Below are 22,413 nucleotides of genomic sequence, written 5' to 3' on the forward strand. Positions count from 1 at the left end.
TGAGGCACGGTGCTGGACTGGGTGGTCCCTCTCCACTCTGACCCCGCAGGGCTCTTCGGATGTTTTTGCTGGAACAAACGTGTGTGTGTGTGTGTTGGGGCTGAGCTCAGGCAGGCCTCCTGCCCATGGCTGCCAGTTGGGGCCACCACATTACACAGGCTGGGCTGGACCGGGGCCACGTGTGTCCGGGAACGGCCAGGCAGCGAAGGACCCCCGAGGCCGCCGCTCCGGAAGGCAGAGTGCTGGTCTGGGTGGGGCTCAGGGCTGACCCAAGAGGGAGAGCAGGCTGCCTGGCGGTATCAAGCCTATCACCAAGAGGCAGATCTCCGCCCCCCCCCCCGTGGGGCCACTGCCCCCATGGGGTGCAGAGAGACCTTCCCTAGGACTTGTGAGAGGGATGACCGGTGCCTCGAGGGCCTCCAGGTGGACGGACGTCCAAGCCACTTTATTGACAGGATTTCTCTCCTGCCTTTATCCCCAACGGAGACCCAAAGCGGCTCACATTGTTCTCTCCTCCACTTTATTCTCACTTCCCTGCAAGGTAGGACAGGCCGAGTGTGACTGGCCCAAGGCCGCCCCTTCCAGCTCCTCAACCAGCACTGCAACCACAGCACCTTGCTGGTTCTCCACGCCAGTGCTGATCCCGAATGCCCGTTTCCCCTCTGGGAAACGGTTCTTGGTTCTTGCGTGGCTCCTCTTCCAGCGCGCCAATCTCGGCTCCCCCCTCACTGCATAAAGCTCCCCTGCCTGCCTCCGAGAACCGGATGCCGCTAAGCAACCCATGTTGAGAAAGGAGGTGGGTCTCTCTTGCCTTCAAGGTTTCAGGCTTCAGTTAGTTCTGACTTCCAGGGAAGATACAGACGGTACATCCCAAACTCTCTGTCAGATACCACCTGTCCTGGTGGACCAGAGCTAGTGTGGCGTAGTGTTCAGGAGTGGAGGACTCTAATCCAGAGAACTGGGCTGGTTTCCCCACTCCTCCACGTGAAGGCAGCAGGGTGACCCAGGGCTAGTCACAGTTCTCTCCGAACTCTCTCAGCCTCACAAGGTGCCTGTTGTGGGGAGAGGAAGGGAAGGAGATTGTGAGCTGCTTTGAGACTCCATCTGGTAGAGAGAAGCGAGGTATAAAAACTGATTCCTCTTCTTTTTCTGATACTCAGCCTTTGCTGTCCTTACCAGTGAGATTCAGGGCAAGCAGCTGATTGCCTCTCCTTGCCTCTCCAGTGCAGCGTTCCAGGCCAGCCCTGCCCGGACCTCTCACCCTTGACTGGATGCGTCCTCTCCCCTTGGAGGCCACCAGGTCAGCCTGCCCTGCTTGGGAGGCAGGGCTCTGGGACCTCTGGCTTCCTTCCAGGCCTGCCCTGAAAAGGCAAAGGCTCCACACCCAAAGCCACGGGTAGAAGCTTCCAGAGAAGAGGGCCGCCGGGACCACCTTTAAAAGCGGGAGAAGTGTTCATCTGGGCAGAAGCTTCTGGGGATGGCAGGCTCTGTCTGGGCAGACACGAGAAAGGCCCTGCTGGATCAGACCACAGTCCATCAAGTCCAGCAGTCTGTTCACACACAGTGGCCAACCAGGTGCCTCCAGGAAGCCCACAAACAAGACGACTGCAGCAGCACCATCCTGCCTGTGTTCCACAGCACCCAATATAAGAGGCATGTTCCTCTGATCCTGGAGAGAATAGGGATGCATTGTGACTAGTATCCCTTTTTACTAGTAGCCATTAATAGTCCCCATGAACATGTCCACGCCCCTCTTAAGGCCTTCCAAGTTGGCAGCCATCACCAAATCCTGGGGCAGGGAGTTCCACCACTTAACTATGCGTTGTGTGAAGAAATGCTTCCTTAGATCTGTTCTGAATCTCTCACCCTTCAGCTTCAGCAGACATTTCTATAGAACACCATGAAGGGAAATGGCTGTTAAGAGCAGGCTCCAAGGCCAGGAAATGCAGAAGACAAGGAAGGGAGATGAAATCAGTGTGGGAAGCCAAGGGCAGGGGGTGGACAGGCAGGAGGCACATCTCACGAAGCTACTTTCAGGGGGGTGCTGAGCTGCTCGACACCTGGCACAGGTAGATTTGACTCCAGGAGCACCTTAGAGGCCACGAAGATTTTAATGGGGGGGGGGGTATGAGCTTTGCTAAGTGAAGGCTGAGGAATCCTTGTGAGATCCTTGGAATGAGGCAAACAAGTTCTCCATGAATTCGAATCCTGTTGGGTTGTGTGTTGGGTGCCGTAGGCTGCCTGCTTGCCTTCTTGATCTTGTGCGATCCACCTGGAGTCTCCACAAGAAGGGTGGGGGCTATGCCTAAAGCAAACCAACAGCCCTGGGGTCTCCTCTGGCTGTCTTCCTCTGAAGGGCTGGGTTTCTGTTGGGTGTGTTTTTTGCCAGGTTAGGGGTGACTTAGATCCCCCGGAGGGTCCTGGGAGGCTGAAATCCACCCACCCGTTTCAAAAGTCAGATTTGTGTCCCATAATCTCTGCTGCGGCTGGGCTGTAGGCCCCCGGAGCAACCTTCCTACCCAGCGGCTCGGAAGGCAGCAAGAGCCCAGCCTGGCTGGGCGGGCTTGGGGCGGGGGGCGCACAGGGGCCTCTCCCCCACAAGAGCACCCCCCCTTGCGCTCCGGGGGCGCCGGCCTCCTGGCCCCGCAATCCTTGAAACCCCGGCGAATCTGCAGGAGGAGCAGCAGCAGGGGGGGTGCCGGGGAGAGGGGGCCTCGGCCGGGGGCCTTTGTCTGCCGGGCCCGCGGTGCAGCCCCAGGCTCGCCCCCCTTCTGCAGGGGGAGGCCAAGGAGCCCCCGCAGCCTCTCCGCCCCTCCGGCTCGGGCGACTCTGGCCCCGGCGGCGAGCCGCAGTGCCGGGCGGGCGGGGGCGCGCCTGGCGGGGGAGGGCCGCCGCGCGTGACGTCAGTGGCCGGGGGGTCCTGGCCGGCCCGCGCGGCCGCGGCAGGAGGGGGCGTCGGGGTGGGGAGCGCGCCTGCGGGGGCGGGCGGAGCCAGGCTGCCCCGCCCCTGCCGCGCGCTCCCGCTGCCGCTGCCGCCCGGGCGCTCCGCTCCCTTCCCGGCCCTTCGCCGCTGCCTGCCCGCCTCTCCGGGGGCGGCTCCAGACCGGCGCTGACGCGGGAGGAGGAGCGGGGGCGGCGGCTGGGGCTGCTGCTGCTGCTGCTGCTGCGGGGAGCGCCGTCCATCCGTCGGTCCGTCGGTCGGTCGGTCGGTCGGTGGTTCCGGGCGCCGGGGAGGGCCGCGGCCGGGGCCCCGAGCGCAGCTGCTGCCGCCGGCCATGCAGGGGCGAGAGCGGCCCGCCCCGCGCCGCTGAGCCCGCGCCCCCCCGCGCCCGCGCCCGCGCCCCCCGTCCGCCGGCCATGAACTACCAGGCGGGCGGCGGGCAGAGCCCCGGGCAGCAGGCGGCGGCGGCGGCGGCGTCGTCGTCGCAGAGCCTGGCGGCGCCGGGGTCGTCGGGGTCCGGCGGGCCGCAGCCGCAGTTCGGCCTGTCCAACTCGTCGGCCATCCGGGCCGAGATCGGCCGCTTCGAGTCGGTGCACCCCAACATCTACGCCATCTACGACCTCGTCGAGCGCGTCGAGGACTTGGCGCTCCAGAGCCAGATCCGCGAGCACGTCATCTCCATCGAGGGTGGGTCCGCCCCACCGACGGCCGGGGGGGGGACGGCGCGGGGGCGCGAAGGAGGGGGGCTCTGGCGCTGGCCCGGGGAGAAGGGGTGGGGGGTGGGGGGGTCGACCTCCGGGCCGCCCCCGCCCGGGATCCGCGTGCCTCTGCTGGCGGGGCCGGGCGATGCCCTCCTTCCCAGAGCCGCCGCCGCCCGCCTCCCTGCGAGCGAGCGAGAGCGCGGTGCCAGAGGCTCCCCCCCCCCCCGCTGCGGCACACCATGGAGGCCCGGTGCCGGGGGGGGGGCGTGTGTGCCGGGGTCTCCTGCTCCGCAGAGGCGCCGTGATTAATCCCTGGGCGGGTGGCACGCTCCCTGCCCCCCCCCGGCCTTGGCACGCGGCGTGCCCCTTGGAAAGCCGGCCCCGAGAAGGCGCTGCCTGGCCGGGCTGCCCCCGCCCCGCGCCTCTCCGGAGCCTGTGGCCAAAGGGCTGTCTGCAGGGGAGACCTCCCCCCCCCCGGCTTTGGCAAGGGCTGGCCCCACCAGATGGCCTGCGGGGGGGGGGGTATTTGCTGGCCTGGGCAGCTGGTGGCCGGCCGGTGGCCTCTGCCTTCAGCGGCTGAGCAGAAAGGTGCTGAGGCGGCGGGGGTCCGGGCTCCGGTCCTGGGGACTGCCGTTGCTTATGGAAAGGCCCTCTGCACACGCTCAGGGGCTGGGCCTGGGTCCGCATGCAATTCGGAGGCAGTGGTCTTTGGGGGCTTCCTTGGAACGCTGCAGTGCCCGAGGGCCGCGCCTGGGGCAAGCAGATGTGGGGCTCGGTGCCGTGGAGACCCTCCCCTCACCTGCTGCCCTCTTGCCTGCCTCCTGTTTGTCTGGAAGGGCCTGTGGTGGGGGAAGACCCTGCAGGGCTGTCCTTGTGTTTGGCCAGTCACTTGGGAGCGGGGGGGGGGGGGGGAGACACCCAAGCGTGCTGGGCTAACGGGATCCTGCTGCCAGGAGCGGCCCAGCCAGCCGGGGATGCTGTGCCGTGCGCACACGTGGCCCTTGTTTGCTAATAACACTGTGCCCGGCAATGCAGTGTGTGCGGGGGAGGGGGGGAAGAGAGCTGGAAGATGGCGTGTGGCGTGGACGCCTCCTTCCTGCAACCAGCCTGGGTGTGGCTCCCTTTGGAAAGCGTGCCCCGAGGCGGACGGGCGCTTGGGAGGTCGCTTGGAATGCCAGGGGCACCATCTCAGCTTTCCCTCTGGCAGGCCTTGCTTCTCACGGCACGGATGCAGTCAGAGAGCCCGGATGTTCAGGCTTCTGGCTGGGGGGGGGGGCATCCATTTTTTTTAGGCGGCCACCACGGTGACGGTGGGGCCTCGGGGGTCTTTAGGCCCGGGCAGAGGAGGTTGGGGGCCAGGGAGGTACGTGGAGCATTCTGGCATCCAGGAGTGGGGGTGGAGGAGCTGCTGGTTTGGTTATTGCTGACAACGTTGCTATCCCACCTTTCCTCTTGGTTCAGGGCAGCTTCCCTTGCCAGTTAGAACACTCCCAGCTAAAACCAAAGACCAAATCGCCAGCCCCAAAGCCCTCCCCCCCCCTTAGACTTGCCTGCCAGTTCCAGTCCCCTCAGGAGCCCTGGCAAATGGGCAGGGCCTCCTGGAGCCTCTCCAGGGAGGGGGCCTCTCCCACAGATGGGAAAGGCCCTGGGCCATCCCGAGCGAGCGGTGGGGTAGCCAACAGATGGCCGCCTGATGCAACCCAGAGGGCTGTTGGGAAGGAGGCGGGGCCCTCCAGTTGTGTGGGTCCCATCCCGGCTTTGAAGGGCCTTGAAGGTCACCACCGGCGGTCAGCCTTTCCCCCAGGCGGAGGCGGGGGCCGCTCCAGGGAGGTGTGTCCGGTGGCCGTTGGGTCCTGGCGACTGCCGGGCAGATGGCAGGGTGAGGGGGCTGGGTGCCACCGGCCGCACTGGCTGGCGCTGGGTCGTGCGATGTGCCCACAACTCTGCAATTCCCAGTGCCCACGGGCGCCCAAAGGTCCGGGGCTTCTGCCCTCCATCCTTCAAGGGGAAAAGGGTGCAGGAGGAGCCTCCCCCCCACCCCCTTTTGCAGGGCCGTGTGCCGCCTTCTCACGTGATGAAGCAAGAGCACATTTGCCCTTTGCCAGACTCCAGCAACAATGAACAAACCCTTTTTAAAAAATTCCCTAACTGCACAGACGGGGGAGGAATGTCCTGCCTGCCAGCCCTGTCTTGGGGGCAGCCCGGCCCCTCACGCGCCAGGGCACGGGCCCTCGCGGGTGGGCCGGCTTTTGAATCCAGCCAGTCCTAGGCAGGCCGGGGGCAAGTTGAGCAGGGGCGGAAATGAGCGGTGCAGCTTGTCTCTGGAGGGTGATTGTTTGGTGTCAGCCCTGTGAGGCTGAATGCGGGGAGGACGGGGCGGGGGGGGGTGTTGCTCTCCAGACCAGTCTGGATTCTCTTGGGAAAGAGCTCGGTGCCGCCAGTGGGTGTTTTGGCGGCCTGGTGGAGAGTGGCAGGGGAGGATGCCAGTCCCTGCATGGCAGCCGGTGTGGTGTTTTGTAGCTCACAGAGGGTGAGGGATTTCTCCAGCCAGCCGTGGCTCTAGGGATGGGGGGTGCCCTGCAGTCGGCGGGTGTAGGCCCAGCTGAGGTGCGGAGATTCGGGACCCCCTTGTGGGTGTTCGACCCTTCCACAGGTGGCACGCGGCATTTGGCTTCTGCACTGCGGACGTCTTCTTCAGACTGCCCTTTCAACTTGCTCTGGCAGGCAGTGGAGTGCGGGAGTGCGTCTATCATTGTTCCTTTGATGCTGGGGGAGGGCACGTGGTTGTCCATGGGTCCTGGGAGCCCCCCCTCTGGTGGCGTCAGATGGCTGGCTTGCTTCGGGGCTGTGGGTCAGTGGCTGGGGTAGGGCTGCTGAAACGGACACCGTGCTAGACCTGGCCACCCACAGAGCGGGGGGGGGGGATGTCCAGCTCTCCTTCTGGTTGTTGTTTTGGCCAGCCCCGCTCCCAGGTTCACCATATCCAGCAAAGCTGAGGTGGGGGGAGCAAGGGGACTTTGCTGCTGATCCTCTGGACTCTACTTAGACTTTAGCTTCTACCGGGGGGGGGGGGGGTGTCATACCAGCTCCAGTCGTACCAATTTGCCAAACATTAAAATAGCAAATGAGATTCAATGTGAGCAAGTGTAAAGAGATGCATATCAGGGCAAAAATATCTCAGCACATATACACTGATGGGATCTGTGCTGGCAGCGACAGGCCAAGAAAGGGATCTCGGGGTGGTAGTGGATCACTCGATGAAGATGTCAACCCAGTGGGCGGCTGCTGTAAAAAAAGGCAAATTCCACACTGGCCGTAATTAGACGAGGAATAGAGAATAAAACTGCTGCCATCATACGACCTTTGTACAAATCTGTGGTGAGACCACACTTGGAATACTGTGTACAGTTCTGGTCACCACACCTAAAAAAGGATATTACAGAGCTTGAGAAGGTGCAGAAAAGAGCAACCAAAATGATTAGGGGACTAGAGCAACTGTCCTATGGGGAGTGGTTAAGATGCTTAGGGCTGTTTAGCTTGGAAAGGGCTGCTAAGGGAAGACATGATAGAGGTTATAAAATTATGCATGGTGTGGAGAGAGTGGACAGGGAGAAGCTTTTCTCCCTCTCCCATAATACTAGAATGCGGGGTCATCTGCTGAAGCTGGAGGGTGAGAGATTCAAAACAGATAAAAGGAAGTACTTCTTCACACAATGCGTAGTTAAATTGTGGAACTCCCTGCCCCAGGAAGTGGTGATGGCTGCCAACTTGAAAGGCTTTAAGAGGGGAGTGGACATGTTCATGGAGGAGAGGGCTATCCATGGATACTAGTAAAATTGGATACTAGTCATGATGCATACCTGTTCTCTCCAGGATCAGAGGATCATGCCTATCATATTAGGTGCTGTAAAGGAACACAGGCAGGATGGTGCTGCTGCAATCGCCTTGTTTGTGGTCATCCTAGAGGCACCTGGTTGGCCACTGTGTGAACAGACTGCTGGACTTGATGGGCCTTGGTCTGATCCAGCAGGGCCTTTCTTATGTTAACAGGAGTTGAGGGAGATCAAGACATGAGAAGGTCAGCATGGGACTGAAAGCCCATCTTCTCCAGCCTTTCCCCTGCATCCCACAGTTACACACAAGCAAGGCATCAGTGCAATATCTCTCACTTGTTTGCTTTGCCACCCAAGGACTAATGTTTAGAGATAGACTCCCTCTGAACATGGAGGCTCTGTATGTGCACCCTGCTTCATAGAATTCAAGCCTCCTCAATGAATTTGACGTTCTTTTAAAGAGTCGTCAGTCCCAGGCCGGCACCACACCCCGTAGCGGTGAATTGCGTAAGTCCATGATGCTCGGGGGCCACAGGTGGCTCTTTGACTGGTGGATCCCACCTTAAAGCAGCCGCTGTTGGAAAGGCTGGAGGGCAGGAAAGCTGAGCCCCTCCCTGCCTGGGGTGCCTCGTTCCTTCTGAGGTTGGAAGTCCAGGGCCTGCCCTCTCCAACACCCCATCCAGCCCCAGGCAAGCGCCAGCAGGAGAGCCAGGGGCTGGTGCCAGGAACCTCAACCGCCTTGCTTTCTCACCTGGCCTGCTGTGCTCATGCTGAGAAGGGCAAGAAGGCCGAGGAGGAGGAAGGCCTTTCCCTCGCACCAGGGCAGGAGAAAGGGTGGCTGCAGTGGGAAGCAACAGCCTTGTCTGTGCAGAGGCACTCCGGGAACCTCAAAAGTTACAGTGACGGCCAACGCGGATGGTTGTACTGTCGCCTGGGTGTGTTTGGTGGGGTGTGGGGCTGCGTGGGGCGTACCAGAGTTCTGTGGCTGTTCTGGTTGCTGCTGATAGCCTGTGTGGCTCTCTGAGCCACCGAAGGAAGAGCGCAGGCGAAGGTGATCATGCGAGGGGCAGAAGACGACTTCCTTTCCTCTGGCCTCTTTCTACTGCCCATCAGTGTTTTTGTCAGGTTGCCCTGACTTCTCGGGCTACGTATGGAAATCCTGCCCTCCCTCTAAGGAGCTCAGGTGAGCCTGCTCTCCCCGTTGCTAACCGCCCTCTAAGCCCTACACCCCACTTTCTATTTGGGCTCCACTTCCGTAGCATCACCAACCGCTGAGATAGTCCACTCCCATCCTATAATACCCCAGAGGCCTTTGCCTTTCCTAACAGGGAAGAAGTCATAGAATCATAGAGTTGGAAGGGACCACCAGGGTCATCTAGTCCAACCCCCTGCACAATGCAGGAAACTCACGACTACCTCCTCCCCACACACCCAGTGCCCAGAAGATGGCCAAGGTGCCCTCCCTCTCATGAACTTCCTAAGTTCACAGAATCAGCATTGCTGACAGATGGCCATCTAGCCACTGCTTAAAAACCTCCAGGGAAGGAGAGCTCGCCACCTCCCGAGGAAGCCTGTTCCACCGAGGAATTACTCTGACTGTTAGAAAATTCTTCCTAATGTCTAGATGGAAACTCTTCTGATTTAATTTCAACCGGTTGGTTCTGGTCCGACCTTCTGGGGCAACAGAAAACAACTCTGCACCCTCCTCTATATGACAGCCCTTCAAGAACATGGTTATCATATCCCCTCTCAGTCTTCTCCTCTTCAGGCTAAACAGACCCAGCTCCTCCAATCTTTCCTCATAGGACTTGGTCTCCAGACCCCTCACCATTCTTGTTGCCCTCCTCTGGACCCGTTCCAGCTTGTCTACATCCTTCTTAAATTGCAGTAGACAATTTAACCCCTTGTCCCTTGGCTCTCTTTTTTCCAGCTCAGAGTTTGCTTTCAGTGATGCAGCAGCCAGAATTGAGCTCGGTGTTTCAACTGTAGGGGCACCACGGGTGGTGGCCGCAGCCTCAGTCATCCACGTTTGGTTCTTTTCAGACGACTGCTGAGCGCAGTCTTTGCCTTCCTTGCTGCCACGTCTCCCAGATCAATTTCTAGAAACTGTTTTATCCCGATGGGCATCTCTTCCCATCCTTGGTCCTCCTTTGTCAGGTGGGCGCTCTTCTGCCCACTCCTGGGAGATCCCCCTCAGAGCTCTTTGGAGCCCGTTTCCACGTTCACAGTCTTGAGGAAGTGGGTGTCCTGTGCAGAACGGGCGCCTGAATGCTCACAGACGTTGGTGAGCCAGGGATCCTGACCCCAATTCACAAATATGTCGAGCAACCCGGGTACAACATCCTGAGTCCACCGTCATTGGCGTGTGCCACTCAGCCGGGGACTGGCTCTTGCCAGTCCTTTATTACAGGATGACCACACGAGGTCTCGCAATGAGTAATAAATGTACAGAGCAGCCCCATGCCCAATTGTTTTAAATCTGACTGGCATAAATCTGAGCATGGTTTGCATTTGGATTACTGGCAACTGTTCCTGTCTATCAGTTTCCCTTTCCGTAAAGCATCTCTAAAAAGACTTTCGGTCCCATAACAGTGGCTGCCTGCTATTCTCTTCACAGACTGGCTATTATTCCATCCCAGCTGCCTCTCAAATACATCTTAATGTAAGGATTTCATTTTATTTTTGAAACCGCCACAATTTGGTGCCATACTGAACCATAAGCTGCAGCACATGGACTAGGCTCCGAGAGAGCTGGGTTCAAATCCCCACTAAGTCATGAATTTCATACGGTGACCATGGCTGGTCACTCTACCTTGTTCTGAGGATGGAACAGGGTTGGGGCAGGATCACTGCATGCCGCCTTGGGCTCCTTGGCGGCTAGGCAGGATTAAAAATGTAATGAGTAATCCACTGTTTCCCAGTTGTGCCTGTTCCAAATGTCTTTGTGGATGGAAGTGGGTTTGGGGGTGCTAAGCCCCACTCCCTTCTGCCCAGAGGCGTGCGCTGCGTGTCCACAGACCGGATCCAGTTTGCCCCTTTGCCCATGGGTCATTATTGCTTTGGGGGCTTTTCCCCTTCAAGTGCCTGGCATCTTTACCCAATCATACATTTGTGCCTCTTTTAATTATAGGTTTTTAAGCACCTTTTAAAAATGCTTTGGAAATGGTTTGGTGAGGCGTTGTGTGGCAAATGACACAAAGAGGCATTGCCGGCTGCCCTGGAGCCCATTCTGGGTGGCTTCTGCTTTCTCTCCTTTATCTTCATCTTCCATTTTCTGCCACGGCGCTCAGACGGCTGGATGAGTGTGTTGTTTGGCCATGGCAAATGGTACAAACTGTGCTCCTTGGTGGTAACAGTTTGTATCATTGCCTAGGTGACCTATAGGATAAAATTTCCCCCTTAAAATGTTTACTTGTATGAGCCAAAATCAGAGAGGACCTCATTCTTCTAGATCTCTGCTCTGCGGTGCTGCTTCCACCATGAATGGTAGGGAGTTCCTGTAATCTGTGTCTGATCCATATTTTCAATATACAGGATTGTCATTTTAGGAATAATAGATCAGCTGATCCATTACATTTAATAGGATTTTCTTTAAATTAATACAATAAAAATCCGATTATTTTCCTATTTAAGGAAATCAGGGTCTCGGTGTTTTTAAAATATGCTTTTGAGTTAACATTTTATTTTAATTATAGCTCACCTTTCTTGCTGAGGCTCAAGGTGAATTACAGAATATAGAGCTATGCGGTCAGAGGTCACGTGACGATCAATGAACTGTGCAGCAGGGTTGGGATTACAGAACTGGAGAACAATGTGAACAAACACCGAGGCAGGCGGGACTTTACCATAATGCAGAGAGTGGATTACTGAAATAGAAGGCAGTGCGGTAAAAGGAAGATGGTGATACAATAAACACTGCGCTAGAATACAGTCTTATTCCCTTATAAAATCATCCTGCTGGACTGCTCCATTCTGCTGAAATTCTAATCCTCTTATAAAAAATCCTCCTGAACAGTTTTGTTTTGTACATTCTGTGGAACGATAGAAGTGTGTGTGTGTAGGGGGGGGAGTCCTTCCTGACTGGGGGGGGCATCCCACAAGGCGGGAGGCTGCAGCAGAGGATGCAGTCGTTTGGGCAGCTGCTGATCTTGGCCGTTGGCAGGGCTGGCGCCCTCAGAAGGCTTTGCTCAGCTGAGTGAAGCCGTCTTTGATCAAGCATAACAGGAGAGGCAGCCCCGCAGGGATGTTGCTCCAAGGCCATGAAGGGCTTTGTAGATGATAGCTGGTACCTTGAATTGGACCCCATAAGTGATCATAGTATCAGAGAGTTGGAAGGGACCACCAGGGCCATCAAGTCCAACCCCCTGCACAATGCAGGAAATTCACAACTACCTTCCCCCCCCCACACCCCCAGTGACCAGAAAATGGCCAAGATGCCCTCCCTCTCATCATCTGCCTAAGGTCACAGAATCAGCATTGCTGATAGATGGCCATCTAACCTCTTCTTAAAAACCTCCAGAAAAGGAGAGCTTACCACCTCCCGAGGAAGCCTGTTCCATGGAGGAACCGCTCTGTTAGAAATTTCTTCCTAATGTCTAGATGGAAACTCTTTTGATTTAATTTCAACCCGCTGGTTCTGGTCCGACCTTCTTGAGCAACAGAAAACAACTCGGCACCCTCCTCTATATGACAGCCCTTCAGGTACTTGAATATGGTTATCATATCCCCTCTCAGTCTTCTCCTCTTCAGGCTAAACATACCCAGCTCCTTCAACCTTTCCTCATAGGACTTGGTCTCCAGACCCCTCATCATCTTTGTTGCCCTTCTCTGGACCCGTTCCAGCTTGTCTACATCTTTCTTAAATTGTGGTGCCCAAAACCGAACACAGTACTCTAGTTGAGGTCTAACCAGAGCAGAGTGAAGCGATACCATCACTTCACGTGATCTGGACACTATACTTCTGTTGATGCAACCCAAGATTGCATTTGTCTTTTTAGTTACAGCATCACACTGCTGACTCATGTTCAGTGTTTGGTCTACTAAGACCCCAAGATCCTTTTCACACACACTACTGCTCAAACAAGTCTCCCCCATCCTATAATTATGCATTTTATTTTTCCTACCTAAATGCAGAACTTTACATTTGTCTTTGTTGAAGTGCATTTTATTAGTTCTAGCCCATTTCTCCAGCCTTTCAAGATCATCCTGCATCTTGGCTCTGTCTTCTACAGTATTTGCTATCCCTCCCAATTTAGTATCATCTGCAAATTTAATAAGCATCCCTTCTATTCCTTCATCCAAATCATTTATAAAGATGTTGAACAACACAGGGCCCAGCACAGATCCCTGAGGAACTCCACTGGTCACTTCTCTCCAAGTGGACGAGGAACCATTAACTAGCACTCTTTGGGTGCGATCTGACAACCAGTTGCAGATCCATCTAACAATAATAGGATCTAATCCACATTTTCCCAATTTGACAACTAGAATACTATGTGGAACCTTATCAAAAGCCTTACCGAAATCTAGATAAACTATGTCTACTGCATTCCCCTGATCCAGCAAGGAAGTAACTTTCTCAAAAAAGGAGATGATTAGTCTGACATGACTTATTCTTGAGAAAACCATGCTGTTTTTAAGTGATCAGATCCATCCTTTCTAAATGCTCAAGGACAGACTGTTTGATGATTTGTTCGAACACTTTTCCTGGTATAGAAGTCAAGCTGATGGGTTGGTAGTTACCCGGATCCTCCTTTTTCCCCTTCTTGAAGATGGGGACAACATTTGCCCGCCTCCAATCTTCTGGCACCTCACTTGTTTGCCAAGACTTTTCGAAAATAATGGACAGAGGCACTGAAATTACATCTGCAAGTTCTTTGAGTACCCTTGGGTGCAATTCATCTGGCCCAGAGGATTTTGTTTCATTTAAAGAAACCAGGTGTTTGTGCACTGCCCCAATGCCAATCCTCGGCTGCAAATCCCTTCCCTCACCACGTGTTCTGTTTATGCCATGTTGAGCACCACTTCCCTCGTGAGAAAAAACTGAGGAAAAGTACGAATTGAGGAGTTCTACCCTCTCTTCATCTCCTGTTACAATTTCACTGTTCGGTCAACATAATGGGCTTATCTTGTCCTTGTTCTTACTCTTACTCTGTACAAAGGAAAAGATCCCTTTTTTGTTGCGTTTAGCATCTCTTGCTAGCCTGAGTTCATACTGAGCTTTAGCTTTCCTAACACTCTCCCTACAAGCACTAGTTATTTGCTTATATTCCTCTTTAGTTATAAGGCCCTCCTTCCACTTCCTAAATGAGTATTTTTTATTTCTCAACTCTTTAAAAAGCTGTTTATGGAGCCACCCTGGCCTCTTTAGGCTCCTGCCATTTTTCCTTCTCATAGGAATGGTTTGGGAGTAACCATTGAACACATACGTGAAGCTGCCTCCTACAGAGTCAGACCCCCCTTGGTCCATCAAGGTCAGCATTGCCTGCTCAGACTGGCAGCTGCTCTTTCATATCTCCTCCTACCTGATCCTTTTAACTAGAGATGCTCCCAGGGATTGAACCTGGGACCTTCTGCACGCCAAGCAGGTTCTCCACTACTAAGCCATGGCCCCTCCCCATTCTGAAGTGACTGCAAAGTGGGTGTGACACGCACATTTCTCCTAGTGCCCAATAGTGGCCAGGCTGTGGCTTTCTGTATCATCTGGAGTTTCCAAGATGACTTTTCAGGCAGAGCCATGCAGGGTGCAAATTACAATGACCCCCAGCACGGATCCACAGGGCCAGACCAGCCGAGTCAAGATGGGGGGGGGGGCATCTTTCAGGCTAAATGAAGATGAAGTGAGCATCCTTTTTTGCAGCTGTATTAACTCGCTTGTCCAGTAATAATTTTAGGTCCCAAATCACCTTGATTCTTTTTTTTTTAAATTATTTTTATTATTTTCTACAATTCAAAAAAATAAACATATCTCAACAATATATTCAGTTGTAACTACTTGTAACAAAAAAGCTCATTGCTATTACTGAGAATATGTTATCTATAGTATTCAATGCTATCTGCTATATATGACTTCCCCGCATCTTCTTCAGTCACTAATTCTACTGGTTAACACTTTTGCATTTCAAATTGATTTCTAATCCTTATTTTCTCTCATACAGACTTGCTTTAAGCTATCTATACTACTTCTATAAGCAATTTCAAGTCCTACATAGTTATAATATTATCATCATTATCTCTATATAACATTCTATTATTCTATAATGAAGGGATTAGATCAATACATAAACAAATTTTTCCATTTAAAAATTCATCAAAGTAAATCCACCGTGCTTCCCTTACACCCCAAAAATAAGCATCATCTTAGCCATTATCTTGTTTTGGGAGGGGATCTACCAGTCCTTCTTTATTTCCCAATCTCCAACCCCCATTTTTCAGTATAGTAGCTGCAATTCTGGCCTCTGAAAATGTAAAAGAAGATCCCAGTGATTGTATCCATTGGCTTCTTGTTAAAATTTCCAGCAGCTTCTTGGTAAGATCCTTCATCATGTCTCCCTCCATCGCTGGCTGCCAGGAAGTGTTTTCTTGGGATAATAATGTTCCTCCTGTCAGCAGTAACTCAGACAAGTAGATTGTAGAGGTATTGAATTCTCTCATGTTGCTCTCTCTCATTGCCAGCTGGTCATTTGCAGCTACCTCTTTAAGAATAAATTGTTCTAATTCATTGTCATTATTTCCAGATTTTATCACCATTTCCACATAGCATTCAATAGTCATCTCCTTAGTAGAACCTTCTATTTCCGTTGACATAATTGTTGTCGTATCTTGGGTCTTCATATCGTGGATCTCCTCAATAATTGTATTCAGTTTTCCATTAATTCCATTAATTGATTTAAATAGGATATTCATCATCTCAGCTAGTTGAAATACTTGATGTGAGAGCGCTTGTTGTTTTTCAAAGACTGAAAATCACCTTGATTCTTCACTGAGTTGGCAAGTGTAAGCTGAACCATATCAGAAGTAGGAAGCTCTGTGTCCTTTGTGAAGAAATGTCCTCCACCCAAGAACTGACCCCAATATTTCAATCATTGCGATTGCTCTCTGTGTGTTGAAGCCCAGCTGCAAACTCAGAGCTGGCAGGAAGGAGGGGGCCAGGGGATGAGCTGTCCACATCCAAGTGCAGGGTAGTTGAGTGCTTACATAAGTTAATGGCTCTGGCCAAGGAAAGACCATCGTTGACTGTCTCACGCCCTGCTAGGACATCATACGCCAAAGGGGCAGATGCTGCTAAGAGGCAAATGGCTAGAAAGTAAACCCTTTCTCTGGAAGCAGGAAGGGCTGAATAACCGGGGGCGGGGGGAGGGAGAGGGAGAAAGGACTCTTCCCAGGGGGAAATTATACTATCTGGATGTAGAGAAGAAGCTGTCTTGCATCTTGCTCTTGATTTGGGAGCACAATCCATGCAGGACTAAGTCTTTACATAGGGACTCCCCTGGCCCATGTGGCCAGGAATCATGGGGGGTGGGGGAAAGGAAAGACCCCACCCAGAGAACTAAGGTAATGCTGAATGTAAAACTGCTGCATCATCAAGTAAAGCTAGCCTGTTCTATTTAAACATCATTTAGGATAAGTACTGAGTGTAGGGAAAGGTTTTTTTTTGGGTCTATTTTCACCTTTTCTTTGTACCCTTGCTCAACCTGAATACTTGAATAGGTGTGTATTCTTTTAATTCGTAGCAGTATGAAAGGCTGTTGTAAGTAGTCTTGAGTTATTGTGGAAAAGCAGGCTATAAATATTTTTAATGCTAATACTAGCGAGCCTTTCACTCCCTTCTGTCCTAGAGCGTTCTCCTTCCTGGATCTTTCTGGAGTGTCAGCATAACCAGGCCTGCCTGTTCCCACTACAGGAAACTTTCTGGTTGTCACCTGTCCTTTCCAGCCTTGCAGGTCCCTGAGTGGGTCACTCGTGTGATGGTCCTGCGGTCTGGTGCTTCTCAGCCTCTCATCAGTGCGGAAATGTTTCTAATCTAATGTGTGAATCTGCCAACGGTGGGTTTTCTTGGCACTTTCTAAAGAGGAGGGTGGGTAACTGTTTTGCAGTGGACCCCACCCCCTTGGGAAAGGGGTCCTAGGGAGGGAGGGCTGCAGTTCTTCTGCAAGGTGAAGACATGAATGGTCAACGGTTGTGTTGGTCATTCCCCAAACACCAGCCATGGAGTCCTGTTCTGTTGGAAGCAGCCAAAGTATCTCAAGAGCGAGGGCAAACTTTTTAGTTCCTTAGAACTTCTCTTTTGGTTGGATGTTGAGTGGAAGAAAAAGACACTTCAGGGCATGTTGGAAGAGCCAGAAGTCTGCCGTGTGTCGGTTTTTTGAAAGAATGGAGACAGGCACGTGGGAGGGGAGAGGGGGGTGAGACGTCAGGGAGATGACTGCAGGGCATATTGCAGACTTCAGGCTCTTGCAGCATGCAACGAAACATGATTTTCTCTCTCTCCCTCCCCACCCCCAAGGTCAGTGTTGTCTACTCAGACCGGCAGTGGCTCTCCAGGGTCTCAGGCTTAAGGTCTTTTCGCATCACTTACCGCCTTGTCCTTTCCACTGGAGATATGCTCCAGGGGATTTCACCTGGCTGCGTGCCAAGCAGAGGCTGCCCTGGGGAGTCACAACCCCCCCCCTACAGCCCCTTTCCTCTTGGGGGCTGCTCTGATGATGCTTGGGCTGCTGTTAACAAAAAGGTATTAAGCAAGGGGGGTTCTTGTGAGGGGCCCTGCCTGCATGAGACCCCCGGTTTGGTGACGGGTTTGTAAAGGTGCGCACCACTTGAATGCTGCGTTTGGGCTGTATGGCCTTTCTCTGCTCTCTGGTCACTGGTCTGAAGGACCGGGGGTGGGAAACTGTAGGAAGATTAGGGTCACACTAGGCAAAGCTGCCCTTGCCCTCCCCTCAAATGTGATCCAGGTAATCCCCCCCCACACACACAAGGGGCCAACCCTATGATAATGTGAGGCTGCTGAGCACGGGGAGGGGGTGGGGGCTTCCTGCGGCTGCGGCAGAACTGCTCCTTCTTCTTCTTGCAGTCTGTTCTGTGTTGTGTTTGAGGCCTGGCAAGGCGGCAGTGGTGGGCATCGACTGGGAGCGGGTTCGAGTGCGTGCCCTCTGGGTTTGGGGCCTGACAGAAGCAGCTCCTCTGAGCAGAGCCTGTTTCGGCGTGGGGCTTGCATGTGGGTCTTTGCTGCCCTGTTTTGACTTTGGGGCCCGATGCCTGGTGCCCTGGGCAGGGATGAGTAATTCTAGGCTTCGCTGTGATTTGGGAGATTGCAAACATAACTGGGGGGGGGGGAGGCGCCTCTTGTTTTTTGCGATTTGGTTGCCAAGCAACCGAAGCTAACTGCTGTCACGTTTACCAAGATTTTTCTCTGAAACCAAGGAGGGGGTGGGAGAGAAAGCAGCCGGCCGCTGGGCTGGGCTGGGCTGCCGGGGGCCAGTGTGAGTCCGGCTGTGGCCAGCAGGCGTGTGGGCAGGGCCCCCTGTTGCTCCTGGAAGCAGCAGCGGCAGCTCCCTCGCCTGGGTTCGCAGGGGTCCTCGTCTCGACTGCCTTGGATTGGCAAGGAGCCCTCTGTAAGCCTTCTGGGGTGGGTCCAGCGTGCCCCCCGCCCGCCGTGTTGCTCAGCCAGGCCTAGTCCTCCCTCCCCTTCTGGTTTGTGCTTCTCTCCAGGTCCTTTGAATAGAATCGTAGGGGGCTTTCACACATGCTGACTAACGCACTTTCAATCCACTTTAACAATAGACTCATAGAATCATAGTATTGGAAGGGACCTCCAAAGTTATCTAGTCCAACCCCCGGCACAATGCAGGAGATTCACAGCTACCTTCTCCTCACCCCCCACCCCCCAGTGACTCCCAACTCCATGCCCAGAAGATGGGGGGGAAACCCTCCAGGATCCCTGGCTAATCTGGCCTGGAGGAAAATTGCTTCCTGACCCCAAAGTGGCAATCGGCATTATCCTGGGCATGTAAGAAGGGGCCACGAGAGCCGAGCACTGACACAACCCTTCCTGCCCTCCCTCTCATCATCTGCCCAAGTTCGCAGAATCAGCCTTGCTGACAGATGGCCATATAGCCTCTGCTTAAAAACCTCCAGGGAAGGAGAGTCCACCACCACCCGAGGAAGCCTGTTCCACTGAGGAACTGCTCCTAACTGTTAGAAAATGCTTCCTAATCTCTAGATGGAAACTCTTTTGATTTAATTTCAACCCATTGGTTCTGGTCTAACCTTCTAGGGCAACAGAAAACAATTCGGTACCCTCCTCTCTATGACAGCCCTTCAAGTACTTGAAGATGGTTCTCATGTCCCCTCTCAGTCTTCTCCTCTCCAGGCTAAACATACCCAGCTCCTCCAACCTTTCCTCATAGGACTTGGTCTCCAGATCCCTCAGCATCTTCGTTTCCCTCCTCTGGACCCGTTCCAGCTTGTCTACATCCTTCTTAAATTGCAGTGCTTGTTCTTCAGAAACCCATGTTAGTTCTTAGTAACCACAGCCGTCATTTCTAAATGCTCAAGGACTGACTGTTTGATGATTTGTTCGAAAACGTTTCTCCATATAGTCATCAAGCTGATGGGTCGGTAGTTACCCGGGTCCTCCTTTTTCCCCTTCTTGAAGATGGGGATAACATTTGCCCGCCTCCAGTCTAGTGGAACCTCACCTGTTCTCCAAGAATTCTCAAAAACAATGGTGAGAGGCTCAGAAACTACATCTGCAAGTTCTTTAAGTACCCTGGGATGCAATTCATCTGGCCCAGAGGATTTTGTTTCATTTAAAGAAGCCAGGTGTTTGTGCACTACCCCAATGCCAATCCTCGGCTGCAAATCCCTTCCCTCATCACGTGTTCTGTTTATGCCATGTTGAGCACCGTTTCCCTCGCGAGAAAAGACTGAGGAAATGTAGGAATTGAGGAGTCCTGCCCTCTCTTCATCTCCTGTTACAATGTCACTTTCCGGTCCCCTCAATGGGCTTATCTTGTCCATATCTTGTCCTTGGTGTAGTGGTTAAGAGTGGTGGTTTGGAGCGGTGGACTCAGATCTGGAGAACCGGGTTTGATTTCCCACTCCTACATATGAGCAGCGGAAGCTAATCTGGTGAACTGGATTTGTTTCCCCACTCCTACACATGAAGCCAGCTGGGTGACCTTGGGCTAGTCACAGCTCTCTTAGAGCTCTCTCAGCCCCACCTACCTCACAGGGTGTCTGTTGTGGGAAGGGGAGGGGAAGGTGATTGTAAGCCGGTTTGAGTCTCCCTTAAGTGGTACAGCAAGTCGGCATATAAAAACCAACTCTTCTTCTACTCTGTACATAGGAAAAGAACCCCTTTTTTTTGTTGTTTTTAGCATCTCTGGCTAGCCTAAGCTCATACTGAGCTTTAGCTTTCCTAACACTCCCCCTGCAAGCACTAGTTATTTGTCTATATTCCTCTTTGGTTATAAGGCCCTGCTTCCACTTCCTAAAGGAGTCCTTTTTATTCAACTCTTTTAAGAAGCTGTTTATGGAGCCACCCTGGCCTCTTTAGGCTCCTACTCCCCATTTTTCCTTCTCATAGGAATGGTTTGTGTGAGTGCGCCTTCAGCATTTCAAGGTTAAGAAACTCCCACCCCTCTAGAACTCCCTTCTCCTTAAGTATTTGTGACCATGGGATCCTACCCAGCATAACTTTAACGGCCCATTCCTGAGCCGAAAGGGCGGAAATCCTTAGGAGGCCAGGAAGAAACACGGTCCGGGCCCCCTCCTGCGCCGGCACTCATGCCACTGACACAACCCAGGGTGGCACAGACACTGGCGGGGACACACACACACACACCATCCTTCTGTCGCTGCTGCAGCAGCGCCACCCAGGGACGCTGGCACAGCCTCGCGCCAGTGTCTGGACAACCCACTTCTGTTCGCCATCCTCCTGGGGGCGTTCCTGCGCCAGGCCAGGTGAGGAGCTGCCTTTAGGCGGCCTCCTAAGCTCTTTCGGCCTGGGAATGCCCCCTTTGCCCTTACCTGAAGATGATGACGTATCCCCGTGCAAGCCAATGGGGTGGTGGCATGGGTTCTACAGGTAAGGGCAAGGTTTCAATTTCAGTGAAGGTGGGGGGAAACCTCAGAAATGGGCTGCCTGATTGTTAAAATTTGCTTTCCAAAAGTCCAGCCTACGTGTCTGACTACGTACAGCTTTTCTCTTCCCCGAGATGGTAAATTCCAAGAGTACATGGTCATTACTACCCAGGGACCCCACTGCTTCCACCTCATCAACCATTTCTTCCCTGTTGGTGAGAATCAAGTCCAAGATAGCAGCCCCCCCCCCTGTTCCTCTCCCCACTTTCTGGAAAAGGAAGTGGTCAGCAAGGCAAAACCAGGAACTTATTTGCCCTTTCACTTTCAGCAGAGTTGGACTTCCAGCAGATGTCCGGATAATTGAGATCTCCCCTGATCACGGTGTCCCGCTTCTTTGAGAACTTTGTAATCTGGTCTAGGAGTATTTCAGACCCCCACCATATTATCATGATTATTTCTTTTATTTTTACTTTTATTTTTAATTCCTCACGAGATATCCCCACCCTTGAGATATAATGCTGCTCCTCCCCGCTTCCGTATTTGTCTATCCTTCTTAATATTCCGGTCATATTTATCCGTGGTTATAAGGCCCTCCTCCCACCTCCTAAACATTCTGCTCCTAGCATTCCAGCCGCAGGGGTCATCCCACCGCGGGAGGGTCATGGTGCCCTTTCTGCCTGAGGACTTCCGGCTCCTCCTGCGTGTTTGTTGAAGCTGCCTCAGGGCTGTGGCGTCTGGCAGGGGAGTTTCTCGCTTCCGCCCTGCGGAAGGAGGGAACGGGCCGCCTGGAGGTGCAGTGGCTGGGGCTGGTCCAGCGGGCCGGCCGTGTGGCCTCTTCCGGTGGCCGGCGTGACCCTTGCTGGCCCAGGGCCCGTTGCTGTGCAGGCCGGTCCCCTGCCAGCTGTCCTGGAGGAGGGACGGCCCTTTTGAGGCTCCCCCTGCCCCAGGGAGCCCCAGCAGCTGCCTCATGACTGAGCACCTGGCCAGGCCTCTGAAGGGGGCAGTCCTTCTGCTCCTGCCTGCTTTCCCTCTTTGGTGCGCTGCACATGTGCTCGCTGCTGGCCACAGCAGCCACTCCCAGGCAGAGCTCCTCCCTCCCCGGTGGCCGGTTCCCTCTCTCGGCCTGTCCGTTCCCACCTGCCCCAGCTGTGCTGCTGGCTGGCTGGCCGGCGAGACATCCTCTCTCCCTGGGAGCTGCTGGAGGAGAGAGGCTGCCGTGGGGGGGGGGGGCTTTACTCACGGTGGGGGGGGATTTGGCAGGTGAGCAAGAGGTTCTACTATCTGGAGGGCCAGGTGCTGGCTGGATTGGGCCTTGGCTTCTGACCAGATCGCGATCACATCCTGCCAATGGGGCATACCTGCCAGATGCCTCCTTGACCTATGCCAAGGCCAGGCGTCTTTGGTACTGTGGGCAGGCTTCCCCGGGAGGGTCCTGTGCCGGAAGCCGCCAGGTGTGAGGTGCCCCCATCTGCCTGCAGCAGCGATGGCTGTCCCCGTGTGGCTTCCCCGTGGCGTTTTCTGGCCACTGTTGGGAGCAGGCCGTACCGCTGGGCTAGGTGGAGGGGCCCGGGGATCCGGCAGGGCTGCGCTTGCGTTCTTAAGAGGCTGCTGGGAAGGGGGATGGGGGCAGGGTTCCCAAGGCACCCACCTGGACTACTTGGGGAGGCAAAATCAAAACAGGGTTTGGGGCCAGGGCCATAACTGCAGGACCAGGCGGGCAGGTCTCGTGTTTTTGGATCAGGGCCGTGGTGCAAAGGAAGAGGAGGTGGAGTTGGTTTTCATACCAAGCTTTTCTCTACCTTTAAGGAGTCTCAGACAGGCTTACAATCTCCTTCCTTTCCTCTCCCCATAA

General features: G+C 54.2%; 1 protein-coding gene across 2 annotated transcripts in view; it reads left to right on the plus strand.

The window, feature by feature from the left end:
* The first annotated feature begins 3,357 nt into the window (after positions 1–3,357).
* The window catches only part of AGAP3 (ArfGAP with GTPase domain, ankyrin repeat and PH domain 3), a 95,604-nt gene continuing 76,548 nt past the window's right edge, over positions 3,358–22,413 (plus strand). For both annotated transcript variants that reach the window (XM_056857783.1, XM_056857782.1), the window contains exon 1: positions 3,358–3,628. In XM_056857783.1, the coding sequence (XP_056713761.1) occupies positions 3,358–3,628 (271 nt within the window). The remainder of the gene's footprint in view (positions 3,629–22,413) is intronic.

The sequence above is a fragment of the Euleptes europaea genome, chromosome 11 (genome assembly GCF_029931775.1).
Source record: "Euleptes europaea isolate rEulEur1 chromosome 11, rEulEur1.hap1, whole genome shotgun sequence".
Taxonomy (NCBI): Eukaryota; Metazoa; Chordata; class Lepidosauria; order Squamata; family Sphaerodactylidae; genus Euleptes; species Euleptes europaea.